We start from the raw sequence: 17,984 nt of genomic DNA, 5'->3' as shown, positions 1-17,984 counted from the left end.
AAATGTATAGCTCAGATTATTATACAAAACTTACAGATGCATTTTTAAATTCACCCAAACTCATTGAATTGAAATTGACATGAAGATTGAGAGGAAGCTTGTTCCAAGCAACTGAAGATCTATAAAGGAAAGTTTTCTTTCCAGCAGAGGTTTTCCATATTGGAACAACCAGACTGTTTTGAGCTTGGCCCCTTGTGCATTTTGAATGAGTAGAATGAGTGAAAATAAAATTTGAAGAAATATACTCAGGAGCAATGTGTGTGAGACATTTAAAAGTTAAAATAAGTAATTGATGCTCCCATCTACAGCCAAGTTGAACCCAGTCCAGGTCTTTCATCATATTGTCCACTGAGTTCTGATATCTGAAGAGAGCAAAACACGGGCCAGCCTATTATGCAAAATCTGGAGCTCATTATTGTGACAGGCACTGAAATTGGACCAAATAGAACAGTACTGCAGTAGTCAAAATGAGGAAAGACGAGGGCTTGCAAAAGCATTTTGACAGTTTTCCATGTAAGGTATTGCTTTACTCTACGAATGACTCCTATGCGTGTAGATATGTTAGAAGATGAATAATTAACATGTTCATTCCATGATAGATTGGAATCAAAGGTAACTCCTAAATATTTAAACCTTTCAACTCTTTCAATTTTTTCATTTCCATAGATAAGAGAAACATTGTTAAACTTATGAAGAGCTTGCCTTGTTCCAAACAGCATTAGTTTAGTTTTCTTTATGTTTAGAGTTAAATTGTTAGCCTGGAACCAATCAGCAATGTTATTTAGGTTATCATTAAGATCATTTTGCAGAATATTGGGATCAGATGAACTAAGTAAAAGAGTTGTGTCATCTGTATACATCACACACTTACAATTAGAATTTACAGAATCAGGTAGAGAGTTAACAAATATAATGAATAATAATGGTCCCAAGATTGATCCTTGAGGAACACCGATACCAATTTCCTTAAAATCTGAAAGGGTACAGTTTATATGTACTGCCTGAGCTCTACCACTAAGATAAGAATGAAACCAATTAATTGTGTTACCTTTAATACCATATGATTTTGATTTAAGTTTAGAAATAAGAAGGTCATGGTTCACCGTATCAAATGCCTTCTTTAAATCTAAGAAAATTGAACCTGTAACTTTACCATTGTTTATGTTATTGAGAATATGATCTGTTACATCTAAAAGAGCAGTGTTGGTACTGTGATTTTTCCTGAAACCTGATTGACATGGATTCAAAATATTGTTACATGTGAGATAATTATACAATTGATCATGCACAGCACGTTCTAAAATCTTTGAAATACAGGGAAGAACTGAAATGGGCCTAAAGTTGCTGACATCACTTTTGTCACCACCCTTGAATATAGGTGTAACCTTGGCTTTCTTCCATTCACTGGGAAAGGTTGCTGTAACCATGGAAAGATTACAAATATATGCAAGGGGGTGACAAATTACTGGAGCAGCTATCTTCAAGAGTTTAATACTAAAGTTATCAACACCTGAAGACTTATTATTTGCGAAGTTACAAATTTGATCAAAGATGAAATCTGGGGTTATGATATCAAATTGAAAATCTTCATACATGTAATCCCCAGTATTATTAGACAAAACATTAATATTATTACAATCATCATTTTTAAACTTCTCAGCCATGCATTACCAATAGAAGTAAAATAACTAAACTGATTGGCCATTTCTGCATCATTACAAGTAAAACCATCCTTAGTTTGAACATTAGTAACAGACGACACATTTTTAGGAATGAATTTTCTTATGGTACCCCATAATTTCTTTGAATCATTTATATTATTATTGATAGCATCATTGCAATAGTTTTTCTTCAATGTTTTACTAAGTTTATTTACATCATTTCTTAACTTTCTAGCCATCACCCAATCATGAGTTTATGTGCTTTTGCATAGTAATGATCTCTATCTTTAGAAAGCTTTATATAATCACTTGTAATCCACTCAGGAAGTGATCCCTTTATCCTCTTTTCTTTCACAGGACAATGCAAATTGCAAACTTGGTCAAACATGTCCTGAAAACTTTTATAGGCATTGTCCACATCATTACACATAAGTATTTTTATCCCAATTAATTTTCTTATGTGTCAATAAATTTATGCTCATTGAAGTTCTTAAAACATCTAGATTTTATGATCTTAGGAGGAACTTTTACTTTTTTATTTTTACGAATTAAGTATGTAAGACAGTGATCAGAGAGTCCTAGGCTGTGAACTCCAGATGAATATACCTTATCAGGCTTTGATACAAAAATTAAGTCTTAATTTAGATTTAGATGTCTCAGTTATCCTAGTGTAATCATTGATAAGCTGAAGCATATTACAATGTGATGAAAGATTATTAATTTTATTTGAATTACATTTCTTACTTATGTCTAAATTAAAATCAACTACTACTACAACATCATCATAATGGGAGGTATTATTTTGAAAGATTGAATCCAATTTGTCCAAGTATTCAGCTTTAGAATCAGGTGGTCTGTAAACAGTACCAAGAAGGATAGGCTTGGTATGGGGCAAATTGAGCTCTATCCATAAAGCTTCAACATCATATGAGCAATTATGCAAATTGGATTTTTTTTTAAATTATACCATCTTTAACATAACATAACATACCACCATGTTGCATATGGGTTCTGTCAAGCCTACTTATGTTATAACCATCAATTTGAATCTCATTATCACTAATATTTTTATCCAAGCAAGTTTCAGTGAGACATAACACATCAAATTGTTGTCATTTGTGAATTCCTAATAAAACATTCACCAAAAGGAATTTCATTATTGCAATTTTTAAAGAAGCAGCAAGCACAGACCCAGTTTGTGCAATTACTACATGTTACAAAATTAATCTTCTTTTTCTTAACTATTTTACCATGACACATACCACAAGATGATTTATTACCTGCAGACCCATACAAGTATTGATTGGATTTATTTTTTCCAAACCCACTTGAGTTCAAGTCTCTATTATTATCACCAACATTTGTTGAAACATTATTAATATAACCTTTACTTTGCATATATAATATACAATCAGGATTCAGTGTTTGGTCAACATTGTTTATATTATTACTGTCTGTTCAATTAGCTTAGATTCTTGTATTTTTAAGATATTTGAAAAAGTAAAAAATTTTGGTCAAAGTCATCAAAGAAAAGTGTTAGCACAGCCTTAGACCCAATGTGATTTTAACTTTTCAAATTCCAAAGTTCAATTTAAAACCCCATTTCTTTTAAATTTTGCCTCATTTTCGGCAGTTACTTGGGTCCACCAAAAGGGTTCGCGACCTTTTCACAAATCGAGTGGGACGGTCCATTCTCAACTTAGGGCATAGACCCTATCCAATTTAGCAAAATAATCTGTCCACTGAATCTGTCCTGCCATTTCAATTGTAATACCGTTCCGGTTATTGGATAGGATCTAAAGTTGATGATGGTCCACCGGTTTTTGTTGCACGAAATTATATGCGCGATTACGTTTTATGCATAACATTATGCTGAGCATTATTTTTTTTCCTAAACAATGACATTAAAATTATGGATTTCGTTCTTATTTCAACTGGTTTACAATGTGAATTGAGTTTTGTTTAACATGTTTAATACCATCATTCCTTCCCAAGAATATCAGCATTCGCTTGACATTTTCAGATATACAGTGCCTTTACAAGAATTGTTTTCTGTAACCTCATTGTTTTAAATTATAATTTCTTGTACAAAAATTCTTTTGTTTCCAAATGTCCTTCACATAGTTTGTACTCAACAAACACAACAAAATAACAAATTGAAAATAAATGTGTAGCTTTATAATAGGCCTATGCCTACACTTTCACAGAATAAATAAATAAATAAATAAATAAATAAATAAATAAATAAATAAACAAATAAATAAATAAATAAATAAATAAACAAATAAATAAATACATAAATAAATAAATAAATAAATAAATAAATAAATAAATAAATAAACAAATAAACAAATAAATAAATAAATAAACAAATAAACAAATAAATAAATAAATAAATAAATAAATAAATAATAACTGATTTGTTGTAATCAATAATTGATTTTATGTATTCTTATGTATTCTCTTCATCAATAATGTTTTTTGTTGTAAAATGAACTTGTTTTATCAGTCTGATGATTGTTGCCATCCTATATGGACGTGTGCAGCATGAAACTGCCAGTTACTGCTAAAAACATGTAACATTTTAACTGTCATTTTTTGTACAACTACTAAATAAATAAACATATATGTAAATACGCAGGGAATGTATTTATATAAGCTGGGCCTATTCTGGAAAACCTTCACATCTTCACATTTTTATAATAACGTAATGTTTCAACAGTGGGGTTTCAACACAAATTAGGCCTTCTGGCAAATATAGCTATAGCTGAATAAATACTATCTCAGCGCATCTAATTATAATGACATTCGTCCCCATTACACTAAATGTATTGATTCAAAAAAGTTTATGGTACCCGATGTTCTACGGCTTTTTATAAAAATATCGCGGGAAAAGACCAAAATTGAAAAGAAATGGGGTTTCAAATTGAACGTTTGAATTTGAAAAGTATAAATCACGTTGGGTCTAAGGCTGTGCTAACACTTTTCTTTGATGACTTTAACCACAATGTTTTATTTTTTCAAATATCTTAAAAATACAAGAATCTAAGCTAATTGAACAGACAGTAGGAACTTTAGCTTTTGGAGTATCCTTTGTTTTATACATTATCCAGCCTCCAAATGTTTAGAGTACAGTAGAAGGCCATTCAAAATGTAGGTAAAGTACACTTTTAATGTTACCAGGCTACATACGTATTTCCTGGTTACGAGTATCAGACACTTATTGTTGCGCTGATTTCTTTTCAAAACAAAATTTCTAACCTTTCCTCTACTAACCTTGTATTATTAATGAATGAATAAATGAACTATTTTGTACATTTTAAAACTGTTAATGAACAATGAATACAAGTGCACGTATAGTTATTTTAAGGAAAGCTTAAGATATTTTGACTTTGAAGGGGTGGGTGGGAGCTGAAAGGTGGGGTTTGGGTAATTGGTTGTACAATGGGCCGCAATATACGTTAGCCCTACACCTTATCGCTAACCCTAACCATAATATATTAATGGAACATTGAAGCCCATATGGTTCCAAAAAGAAATTAGGCATCTGGGAGCCTCATCCGCCAGTATATATACCAGTATATTTGTGATACACAATTTTGCCTCTAAACAGTGTCCTTTTATAAATACGCACGTGACTACCTCCGCGCTGCCATAACAGCTTGTAGACAGTAAGTCTCGATGTGACCTTCTACATGGCAGCGCGGAGGTAGTCACGTGCGTATTTATAAAAGCGTAAATTTATAAAAATAGGCGGAACAACATGAGACTACTGTGCCGCAAAATTTTCTAAATTGTTCAACTTTGTGATTATTTGTGTTACTTTTTCCGTCGTTGAATATTTTTTCCGTCGTCAAATACTTTCAAAATGTTGTTTTTGATAATATGTTACAAATTCGGAATGCCCCATGTGAAATAATAATTTTGCTATTCAATTAAATACTTAAATTTGATGATATTTATCTACAGAGTTCCTATGCTTTTCTGTTTAGTGGTCAATGCACGAGTATTTGGTCACGCTTGCTGATCTTGGTATGCCGTGCCCATGACAGCCTGCCATGAGTCACGTTCGTTTTTATAAAAACGTATTAATATGGTCAAAGAATACTGCTTTATATCCAAACTGTTCGAGCAATCTTACCATATATAGTGAAGTATCTATGGATAATACAGAACTTTGAATTAGATTCTTTTGGGGCAGTTGGTGACAGGCATTCATTTAATAGAAAACAGAAAACAGGCCCATTGACATTTAAGACATGCTCATGCATGAAAATCAGGTGGAACTTAAAATACTACAATCAGATTTAAAGAGTGGCGTGTCAATTTTACCATAAATGAGCTGGATGTCTATGGTTCATGAATGTTCAAAAGCGATAATAATTTGGAAACAAAAAAAGTTGGGGATGTTTGATTGTTGCTTGGAAACGAGTGAACCGGGAACTAGATAAATCTAAATTTAGTTATGATTTTGGGCTGGCAAAATGCCTAGTCCTATTGTGGTATACCCGGATTGGTGCACCAACCATAAATAATATGCCTATATTACGTCGTCTGTCTAAAGATATCTCAAACAAGAAAAGGGAATATCGGCACAACCTGTCAGGCCTCTGTGCAGACATCATGAAAAGGATGCTAATTAAATCTACATTTTCAACGATTAGGTAACGATCTGGCCAGCATTTCGTGATCCACAGCCTCATCCCACCACTTTTCTCAACAGCAAAAAAAGTGATATTTTTATACCACTGGAAACCTCTACTGTGTGTCCAATTAACTTAGAGACCCGGTTTTTATTACTTATTTAAATGTATTATTATGTTTTCCACAAAAGTCATGAAAAAAAAGTTGTTAGTGACTTTCAGACCTAAGAAGTTTTTCTTGTTCAAAAGATATTTGGTAACATAATAACCACAAATTTGAGCAACCTCACGGCATATTTGAAAAGGATCCGTGAAAAGTTGGGGTATCATTTACCAAATACGTATTTGACGGTTCGATTATTTTACTTCGAAGGTAGAGTCCCACGAATGTGACAGTCAAATAAGGAAAACCATTTTCGATTAATACAGTACACAGTTAGATAATTTAGAGGTCGTTGTCTCTCTTAAAAAGGACAAGCAGAATAGCATTTATTGTATGTCTATTATATATATATCGTTATTTATCTTTTTGAATAGGGTATAGTGTTATTAGCTGGGGGGACCCCCAGCTAGGGTCTGTTTTTTAGTTGTTTTCACTTCGTCTGGCAACAAATGAACTCTATATGCACTTTGTATATGTGAAAGTTAAATTTGGCACAGAATATAAAATTGCAGAAAGCAAGGAAAAACTGGGTAATCATTTTAAGAAATTTTCCTTTGATCTTCAATATAGTTTTTAATGGGATGCAATTTTCATTAATCATTGTGTGTTTTATATATATTTTTTACGTGGACCATGTTATTTGCACTGTGATATGGGAAAGTTATCTGTGTTTTGTTTTGTCACTTGTCCTGCATGTATGTGTGTTTGGGGGATGGGTGTGTGGATGGGTGTGTTGACTATTGAAGGGGTGTTTGGGTGGGACTTTTGTTTTTGTGTAGAAAATCCCTGGTCTAGTTTATTGATGCACGGTAACCAACATAATTTGTTTGTTCTTATTATACATGTTGTATAGTGCTGCTTCTGCCCACCCATGGCAGGGGGACCCAACAGTTGCCTTTGTGTTTTCATGCTTTTGCTGGGCTACCACTTCTTATTTTGCTTGCCTTTTTCATCACTCTTGGTATTGCGCAGCATTTGCTACATGTATTTCTTTTTAACAGAGGTATTGGTTGGGTCCTGTTGTCGTGGTTAAATCTCACAGTCATAGTCATAATCTGATCTTTGTATCTATCTTGGTTACAGTAATTAAAATGGGTCTGGTGGACCATGTCTGTATGTTCTTTTTCCCTTCCACAAGGCCCAAGTACAGGTGAATAAAAATGGAGAAAAAAAATAATTTGCCACTGCATGACCTCGATTTTAATCGCCCTTAACTTTGAAATGGACTTTCTTTTCAAAAGTTTTCAATCATTACGCATAATTGCATGGTCCCGTTTTATTGTAGAATTGTAGTCAAACTCGCATAAAAGTCGACATGAAGAAAAACATGCATTTTCAAAATGTTACCAAAAAATCTTGTTACGTCCGAGGTCCACTAGAACAATTTTTTTCATGACTTTTTGTAACCCATTTATTTTTTTTCAAATAAATAATAAAAACCGAGTCTCTAAATTAATTCGACAGACAGTAGCTACATAATGTTTATGTGCAAAAACTTTTGTGCAGATTAATTCGTTTAGAAAACAGAGAAGATGAGAATATATCGCCAAATTTGAACTACGTTCTGGTAAACCGAGGTACAACAGTGGCATGGAGCAGTGGGAGTGGTATACACAAAATCATACATAACTCGCAAACGCAAAATCGGAATCAACTGACATTTTTAGAAGAAGCTTTTGTCGTTGATATCGACTGAAAAATGTCCTAAAAAGAGGAGCTAGGATCACGAAATACTCCCTTGATCGGAGGTTATTTTCACATCTGACTTTCACAGACACTTAGTCGTTTCTACAAATTTGTCGTTCAAATGATTAGCAATGTTTTTTTTTTTTTAAGTTGACTGAAACAAGTTTGGTATCAAACTTCCAGTTTGGCGGAAGTGTCACCAAATCTTAGATATAAGTGACAGCAACGAAAGTGGGTACCAGGTAAACACAAGAAATAGTATAATACGTAAAATTCACTTTATATTATTATGATTATTATTAACAATCGTTGCTGCGGAACATTATTCATTTTACTTCTTGTTTGCTGTCATGTATTGGCAACCCGTTTATTTGTGTCAATGCAGTAAACCATAGCAATGCATGACGTGTTCTTCCATTGTTGCCTAAGCTCAAGTTGCATACCGCCTGCACACTATTTGCTACTTCTTGTTCCGTCTTATTCTTGATTTTAAGAAGGAAAAGTACCGTAATTATTGTTCATCTTTGATCAAAATGAACGCATCCAATAATTTGCAAAACTGCGTTGACATTTTTAACTTCACTTTGGTAGAAGACGCAGAATCGGCCCTCGACCGATTTCTTTGGAATGGCGTCGATGAACTACTTACTAAAGTTATTCTGCCAGTTGTTGTATGTGTTGGTGTTTTAGGCAATCTGGCATTTCTTTTTACGGTAGCCCGTATCAGTCGAATGCGCACCGCAATTAATTATTACCTCATCAATCTGGCAGTTGCCGATATAATGTTTCTTCTTATAACCATGAGCGGACAAATTGACTTATATACACGGTCACAATTCCGGGGGAGCGTACCCTACATATCTGTAGTGGGTTGTTGGAGCAACGTGTTTATCGTATTCCTCAGCTACTTTGCATCTGTAATTCTCGTTACCATAGTATCACTTGAGCGTTATTATAGCATTTGTAAACCAATTCAACATCGATTACTTCATGGGAAAAAATACACTCGCAAGTTGATTGTTGCAGCTTGGATCGTTGCTGCTGTTTTAGCCATCCTTTGCATTCCCCGGTTTGGCAAATTGATACAAGAGTGTCTAATTTGGCCGAATGAAGAGCAATACCAACATGTATCGACAAAATACTACAAATGCTTTATGGTTAATTTCGGACTTGGACTCTTTGGTGAAATAATACAGTTAACTCCATTTTGTTTCGCGCTCATCATCAGTTCTATAGCCTACTACAAACTTATTGTCACACTGAGCAAGAAAAGATTAGCAGCGTCTGAAGATCAAGCAGTAAAGAACTTACAAGTAAGAAATCAAGTGGCACGTATCATTGTCATCATCGGTGTGGTATTCTTTGTCTGTCAGTGTCCATCTCGAGTCATAAATCTGGACAAGTTTATACGTATCGTAACGGGCACTCATGATCCAAGCTACGGTATCATTTTTGTGTTTAGTTTTGGTCTATTATTGATCAACTCTGCCATAAATCCATTCGCATATGGATTCGGGAGTCGTCTTTACAGAGAAGCTTTCTATGAAGCATTTGGTATCTCTAAATCTAAAATTTGTCTGAAGAAGAAGAGGCAGTATAGTCTTTCAGATGGCTCATCTCGTACCAATAGGCCTACACAAAGACCCAGCAGGTACCAGAGTACTTCTGTTCCTCCTGAATCAACAAATTGATATTTTCACTCATCCACACTGGACTGAATTCAAGCACTTGATTCTTAACTATAACTATAAGTGTGAAAGAAATAGTGAAGAACGATAACGTTAAAAAACAGTTATAGGGTAAATTGGGGGTAAGTGGGACAGTCCGGTGAGTGGGACACTTACTATACTATTCATCAAAGCAGCACTAATTATACCAATACAATACCGACTGTCCCACTTATCCCATCGCAAACATGTATTTTACAGTTTCATATACAGTAAGCCAAAAAATTAAGGTACCAGTTATGTTTACCCCCTGTATATCCTAAGCAAAGACAGATAGGTCATAATTGGAACCAGCAGCCAATAGCTTTCAGCTCGAATTTAAGACCTCATTTGTTGAAATTGTTTAAGAAATAAAGACAAGACGATCCAAAACCCCAAGGAAGGTGCCAATTTAAAGGTTGCAGTTTCCTCCATTGCATGCGCTATTGATTTGTACACAATCCGTTCGCGAACAAGGGAACTAGCGCCGTGCTTCCATTGATTTGCATGTTAAAACTAGCGTCATGTTTTCATTGATTAGAACACAAAAGTGCAACTTCTGATTTAGTCTCTTCAGTAGGTTTTAGATTACCGTTTCTTTAATTCTCAACCAATTTCAACAAATAAGGTCTTGAATCAGAGCTAAAGAGTTCAGGTATTAGCTGCTTGTTTTAATTTTGACATATTTGTCTTTATTTGGGATATACAGAGGTGAACACAACTGTTAGCTTAATTTTTTGGCTTACTGTATAGCTCAATAGGAGTTTGTTTGGTATTTGAGCCGCGGAAGATGCTTGAGACCAACATGCAACACTACCTTGATGCGGTATCAAGTTCGAGGAATTGTAATTATTTAAGGATGTGATTGTCAAATATTTGAAGATCTATGCTGAGAATTATGGACAAATTGAGAGATATATTTAAAACATTTTAATAAAATCATTACATGTTCAATTCGCCGGTAGATCCGCCATGAGATGTTGTGGCGTGTGGTGGTGAGCTATACGACATGTCGTTAGTGCACGCTGGTTCGAACCCGAACGGTTCTGATTTTATTATAATGCCAGTTTGTCTGAGCTCCGTTTCTTTAATTATTATATATTTTCTCAGGCATGTATCCTCTGGATCCTCGCATTTAATATTTAATGTCTCATATTGACTGATGTTCTGCCAGGACACAGCAGCAGATAGGTCGCCCTCTCTAATTACATTTTATTTATAAGAAGAAAGCTTTTTACAAGCCTGATTTTTACAAGCCTGCAATTATACAATTTGATATATAAATTATTTGGCATGGTTCTCCACTTACCCAACAACAAATCCACTTGGGGTGAGTGGGATAGTGGTTCTTTAAATGAATGTTTAATACAAACAAAAACAAAATTAATAAGTTAAATCGCATAATATCTTGCCAATAAGCTCAAAAATTAAAATAATACTGAACATGCCTATTGAATAGTTTGATTATTGATTTTGTGGCTGAAAATCGCATTAATTTCTGGTATAATCGTGTAAAATAATGCCCAAATGCTCCAATATAACCATGCATTGGTGTAAAATATGTTCATGTAATAATATCATGACCATATATGTGTCCAATTTACCCCTACCTCTGCATGTGTCCCACTTACCCCACAGCTGCGTGTAAAATGGGAGCTAATGGGGTAATCGGGAGAGTCCCAGTTTACAGCTCTGGAATTATTAAGCCATGTAGTAGGCCCTACATATTGGAGAAAGTTAAATCGCATAATATCTTGCCAATAAGCTCAAAAATTAAAATAATACTGAACATGCCTATTGAATAGTTTGATTATTGATTTTGTGGCTGAAAATCGCATTAATTTCTGGTATAATCGTGTAAAATAATGCCCAAATGCTCCAATATAACCATGCATTGGTGTAAAATATGTTCATGTAATAATATCATGACCATATATGTGTCCAATTTACCCCTACCTCTGCATGTGTCCCACTTACCCCACAGCTGCGTGTAAAATGGGAGCTAATGGGGTAATCGGGAGAGTCCCAGTTTACAGCTCTGGAATTATTAAGCCATGTAGTAGGCCCTACATATTGGAGAAAGTTAAATCGCATAATATCTTGCCAATAAGCTCAAAAATTAAAATAATACTGAACATGCCTATTGAATAGTTTGATTATTGATTTTGTGGCTGAAAATCACATTAATTTCTGGTATAATCGTGTAAAATAATGCCCAAATGCTCCAATATAACCATGCATTGGTGTAAAATATGTTCATGTAATAATATCATGACCATATATGTGTCCAATTTACCCCTACCTCTGCATGTGTCCCACTTACCCCACAGCTGCGTGTAAAATGGGAGCTAATGGGGTAATCGGGAGAGTCCCAGTTTACAGCTCTGGAATTATTAAGCCATGTAGTAGGCCCTACATATTGGAGAAAGTTGGGTAATGGCGAACACCATTTCTCTTGGGCTTCTAAGGGAGTGTTCAGAAATACTCTGGTGGGGGGGGCTGGAAAATATGTAGGGGGTCATAAAATTTTAGGAGTTCTGAATAGGGGGGGGGGGTTAAAAAAGTTTTGGTTGTATGAACAGGGGGGGGTATAAAGTTTTTCGGTACGTAGAGGGGGGGTGTAAAAAAATTTCCCAACTTTCCCCCACTTGATCATAAATAACTTTAAAATATACCTCACTTTAGCTACGGTATCAAAATGCAACAGTTTTTTTGCACAATACTATGTCTCTAGAGTTGAATTGAAGTCGATTCGGAGCAGTGCCGCTCTGCGGTATGAGAACAAACTACGATTTTGTAGCGGTAGGCTACAGAGCGGCAAAAATTGTTTCAGAGTCATGCCGCTGCCGATCGGTCGCGGTAACAGTAGACCGACACTCAAATTTCGTACTATTCATTTTTTGAATAGCATCCCTACTCATTTCAAAATGAATAGTTTCCGTTTTCATGAGAACTACCTGCCGATTGGCCAAAAAGAAGTTTTCATTATCAATTGGCCCAATCAGCAACATTGTTAGAATAATTTCACCACGCAAAACAAATTGGGGTGAATTATTTGCAAGCTCCATTCTGATTGGTGAAAATATCATGTAATTGACTAATTAGAGGCAATGTTATAGCGGTAGGTAGTGCTCAGGGGGTTAACTATTCAAATTGACAAGATCTCCAACTCATTATATGACAGGATTACCCATTTTATTTTGACAAGATTCAGTTAAGTCCGCCTCTGACAAGACAAACTATTCATTTTTTTTGGTCATTAATGATAAGACCTATTCATTTTTAACAAGAACCTATTCATTTTGGCAAGGCAATCTTATCAAAATAATTTGATGCATTTCTTGTCATTTTTATGAGAATATCAGATTCATTTTGAAGAGAAATCTGTTATGTCCCCAACTGAATAGTTTCCTTATAAATTTGATAAGTTTCTATTCAAAAAAAGAGTAGATCATTTTAAGAGCCTACTACTGTATGACACATGCATTCTGAGTAAAATAATCTTGTGACACTAAGATTCATTGTAACTCTCATCGGCCTGCATTTCCGATATTGTTCATTTTATCTAGAATATTCGATAAGCAAGAGCCAGAAAGCCGTATCTCCACCATGTCCACGCGGGTGCAGACTGCAGACCACAAGTTCCATTTTTAAAAATTTAAGAATGAATTTAATTGATTGTAAATTTTCATGACCATATCTGGAATTGGCAGGAAAAATGCATTAAAATGAATACAAACAAGCCTAATATATTGGTTCAGAGGTTTTAAGATATTTTTTTGATATTTTGAGAAAATATCTGAAAATTCGGAGTTTTTATGTGAAACCTATGGCAAGCACACAGAACATTAACTCACAAAGGCTTTCTGGTTCTCAACCTTCGAAATAACTTAATATTTATATATAGCGCCGACATACATGTGATAAAATCTGTGACCAAATATATTCACAGAATCTATTGCTTCGACTTTAGTCAATCCTTCAAAGAAATATACAAAGAAATACATAAAGAAATACAGAAAGAAAGAAATTCAGTAAGAAAGAAAGAAACATTCGGCAAAATGGTGTTCTGAATGCACCTGGGAGTTTTAAACTATGAAGAATTCTTCTGTTTATACCTTTTAACATAAAAGAATTAGACTACCCCGTAGTCCACTTGCCCATTCTGCATATACTCTGGGTATTGTATTTGAGCTTAAAACTCTGATTTAATTAATGTGTGCACAATTGATAGATTTTCACATCTGATCTTTTTAGGGACCCTACACCCTCTGTTTGTTAGCTCCCCAAGTGGACTACTGACATTGGATTGCGGTCAGAGATGCTTAACACGGCTGTCTATGAGCTTCTATGGATGAGATTGTCGGAAATCTGGCCTACTAAAATTGGCAATGATGTAATGCATCTTTAAATGGATCTGGCTTGTGATTGGTCGCCCAGATCTCGTTATGGTTTAAATCCTCCGGGTACCTATCATTACCATTAATAACTACATGGTACACAAGTCTGCCGCCATTGTGTTGTGTAATTGCATGAACGCGTCACTAAGTGCATGAGCGCGTATTGTATTTGCTTGCGGTTAAATTTGATTGATAAACAAGTGTGATTGACAGTGTGAGTGTCAGGGACTTTGCCCACTCAAAATCCCGTTTAAAATTGGAAGTCCATAGTCTATTTTAACCTGGAATTTCGCGATTAATAAACTTGCAGATTTTAAAATCAGAATTGTTCAGTGAAGTGCCAATACAATTATGACATTATGATAATTTATGTTGCATTCAATAATATAAGCCTACGTACACTTTACTTTTACTGTCACTAATATAATTATATAAACTTATTCATAACAATTTTATACTAGTTTATATTTTGATGTAATAAATATCAGTATTATAATTTCGAGTTCAACTGAATGCTTTCATCATACATTTATAGCATGCTTTTATTTATCAAAAATAGACTATGGCATAGTCTATAAAAGAATATGAACTTGAATTGGTGGTGAGATCCCTACGGGAAACAAAATAATTCTTAACTTACTGTTGGACTAATGCAATTGTTGTTATATTTTAGGGCTGTTGTGGACAATATTATCGACAAAGCAATTTTCCCGATTGTCGACATGCATGGATCAGTGTCAACAAAAACTAATCATTAAAAAAATTTGAAAAAAGAAACCAACATAAAATATGCTTAACATCGCCAATATTTGCCATGAAATAACTGCATCAATCTTAATTTCATTCGAAAGTGGTGCAGATTATCTGTCCATTATAAATTCCAGTATTCTGATGATGCGTAATTACATAAATGGGGTAAAAAAACCGACGCACAACGTTGTCTCCAAACTTATTTTTTGACTTTGTATTGCTTTGTCGACAACTTGAGATCTTGAGATTTGACGATTGTCGAGAGAATATAAATTCTACTCTACAACAGCCCTGTTATATTTAAATGTTACTATATACTTGTTTTATATATACATGTGATAATACTGTTATTATACTATTTTAACAATACATTATATTAATATTTCATTGAATAGGCTACTATTGCTGTGTTTTTATTTAATTTCTATTGCAGATTCCACATGTGATTTAAAGCCGAATATTGGGATTCCAAACGCACGTATGGAACGTCCGTGCAATGTATTCAAAATCCCGTCTCAGGAAAGTGATTTTAAATAGATTGCACGGGCGTTTACAACGTACAGTACGTTTGGAACTCGCAATAATCTAACACATGATAGGCTACGTGTGGGTACAAGGCGTAGTATACAGTTCGAGTCTTTCTCGTTGCGACTGAGACGATAAACTCTTGAGCGGAGCGGACCGAAAAATCGCAGCGGAGAGCGAGAACCGAAAATCTCCGAGGAGAAAATCTCTGGTGAGGACAGAACTGCGACATCTACAAAAACGCCATATAAAAAAAACCTCGAAGTGTATACTGCCTTGACACCTACTGTTAATGATTCAAAATGTGATAGTGTGTGCCCGAAATTGCGTGATGAAAGCTTTGTTCGGAGATGAGTTAACAAACATTTAAACAGAGCCATTTCAGGACTGAAATGTTAAAAAGTCTTTGCTATTCAAAAATCGCCTGTTACATTATTTTTTCGAATGAGAGCTCAAAGTTCCTATATCACAAGTGATTTTATTATTATCTGATATTCTTCGCGACTACAGTATACGTATGACATTACGTTTTATAGGCGACGACGGTATACGCAACGCCAGACCTAACAGTTGAGGTCAGCGATCCAAAATCCGCCGCTATATTGACAGCAAAGAGTATCCAACAGCTGAGTACGCCTACCACCACATTTAGATGGGCTCCTGGTGTATTCGTTATAGATGTGGAACGTATGACCTGTGTGTCTGAGGGAGTTACATACTGTATTTCCGGCATGTTGGGTCATAGGGTGCACCGTTCCTCCCAGGGTTTGTGCGATGTTGTTGAGGCACTGATCGGGACAGCTGTTGAGTTTCTTACACGACCGCAACCAGCCGTAAGACGAACCATTAGGGATGTTTAGTGCAAGAGCAGTGTGTCCACCTGCACCGACCGTATCCCAGGTCACTCTGCATGTGCACTTGTAATTAAAACGGTTAAAAAAACAGGTGAATCCTGTTGTTGCAGCCAAGCTTTTCCCAGCCCCGAAAAGCTCAAAAGGCCGTGCCTGTGGTGCCATGCACCCGGGCCATGCACCACGAGGAGGGGGTTGGCATGGCACTTAATGACTTATTGGTGCATTTCTCTTCCCTCCCTATCACATCTTAAATCTGTTGCATCAGATTCTTGGAATTGTCAGAATTCCGCAATTCTGACAATTCAAGATTTTGACACAGCCTGTCAAAAACTTGGAATTGTCAGATTTCTAGAATTTCGACGGTTCAGGTTTCTGACGCAGCCTGTCAAATACTTGGAATTGTCAGAATTCTAGAATTACGACAGCGCCCTCTGTCGTAATTCTGGAATTTCGACAATTCCAAGTTTTTGACAGGCTGCGTCAGAAACTTGGAATTGTCGGAATTTTGGAATTTCGACAGAGGGTGCTGTCAAAATCTTGGAATGGTGCCTATTCGTGTCATTTGACACGAAATAGGAACGAAATGACCTCCGTGCTGTTTGTGTAAATGCCCGATAGAAAGACGCTGATTGGTCCATGCTGCCAGACCGTGCTTGTCAATATATATAATTGATGTAGGATAAGTTCTTCCAATTATAGAAGTACGCAAATAAATCTTGCAAAGACAGACATGCAGGTAAGGAATTTTGAAAATTTGTCAAAAATTGGGAACAATTTCTGAATAGGCCTCTATTAAAATAAACGACTAAAAAGAATGGGCCTATATAGGCCTACTATCACTTTCCTTCTTTTATTCACGCATTGTGCTTCATATCTAATTCTAAAATTCCAGAAATATGACAAAATTCTCACTGTCAAAAATAAGGAACTTTAAAATTTCCAGAATAGTGACAATGCTCCATTGTCAAATATTACGAATCTTATTAAAATTCCAGAATTGTGACAATATGCTCACTATCAAATATTAGGAATTCAAAACAATTCCGGAATTCTGACAATACTCGCACTGTCAAATATTAGGAATTTTTAAAATTCCAGAATTAGTTGACAATGTAGGCTGTCAAATATTAGGAATCATATATTCCAGAATTATGACAATAAGCCCACTGTCAAATATTAGGAATTAAAACAATTCCGGGATTCTTACAATATTCTGACTGTCAAATATTAGGAATTTTAAAAATTCCAGAATTTTGACAATGTTTTTACTACTGTCAAATATTAGGAATCATAAATTCCAGAATTGTGACAATATGCTCACTATCAAATATTAGGAATTTTAAAAAATCCAGAATTTTTACAATGTTCTTATATACTGTCAAATATTGGGAATTTTATTGAAATTTCCAAAATTGTGACAATATTCTCCGGGAATATTCTCAGTGTCAAATATTAGGAACTTTAAAATTGAAAACACCCAAATAAATAAAGAAATAATTTATTAAATAGAAAACCTAAATAAATAATAAGTAAGTAAATAATTAAATAAATAAATAAATAAATAAATAGTTTTGAGCAAAGTACTTGTATGTACTA

The 17,984-nt window shown here is 34.8% G+C and overlaps 1 protein-coding gene across 1 annotated transcript; it reads left to right on the top strand.

Moving 5' to 3' along the window:
* The first annotated feature begins 8,553 nt into the window (after positions 1 to 8,553).
* On the top strand, positions 8,554 to 11,998 carry LOC140146289 (neuromedin-U receptor 2-like). The gene has a single exon (XM_072168080.1). It carries the CDS (start codon positions 8,687 to 8,689, stop codon positions 9,842 to 9,844), a length of 1,158 nt encoding a protein of 385 aa, XP_072024181.1. The 5' UTR covers positions 8,554 to 8,686; the 3' UTR covers positions 9,845 to 11,998.
* The last annotated feature ends 5,986 nt before the right edge of the window (positions 11,999 to 17,984 follow it).

The sequence above is a fragment of the Amphiura filiformis genome, chromosome 2, assembly GCF_039555335.1.
Source record: "Amphiura filiformis chromosome 2, Afil_fr2py, whole genome shotgun sequence".
In the NCBI taxonomy this organism is placed as follows: domain Eukaryota; kingdom Metazoa; phylum Echinodermata; class Ophiuroidea; order Amphilepidida; family Amphiuridae; genus Amphiura; species Amphiura filiformis.
Note: the sequence above shows the minus strand (reverse complement) of the source record. Positions and strands in the feature narration are given on the sequence as shown.

What these genes read in the sequence shown, in the direction of transcription:
- LOC140146289 (XM_072168080.1), top strand. Translation starts at nt 8,687, where the DNA reads ATGAACGCATCCAATAATTTGCAAAACTGCGTTGACATTTTTAACTTC.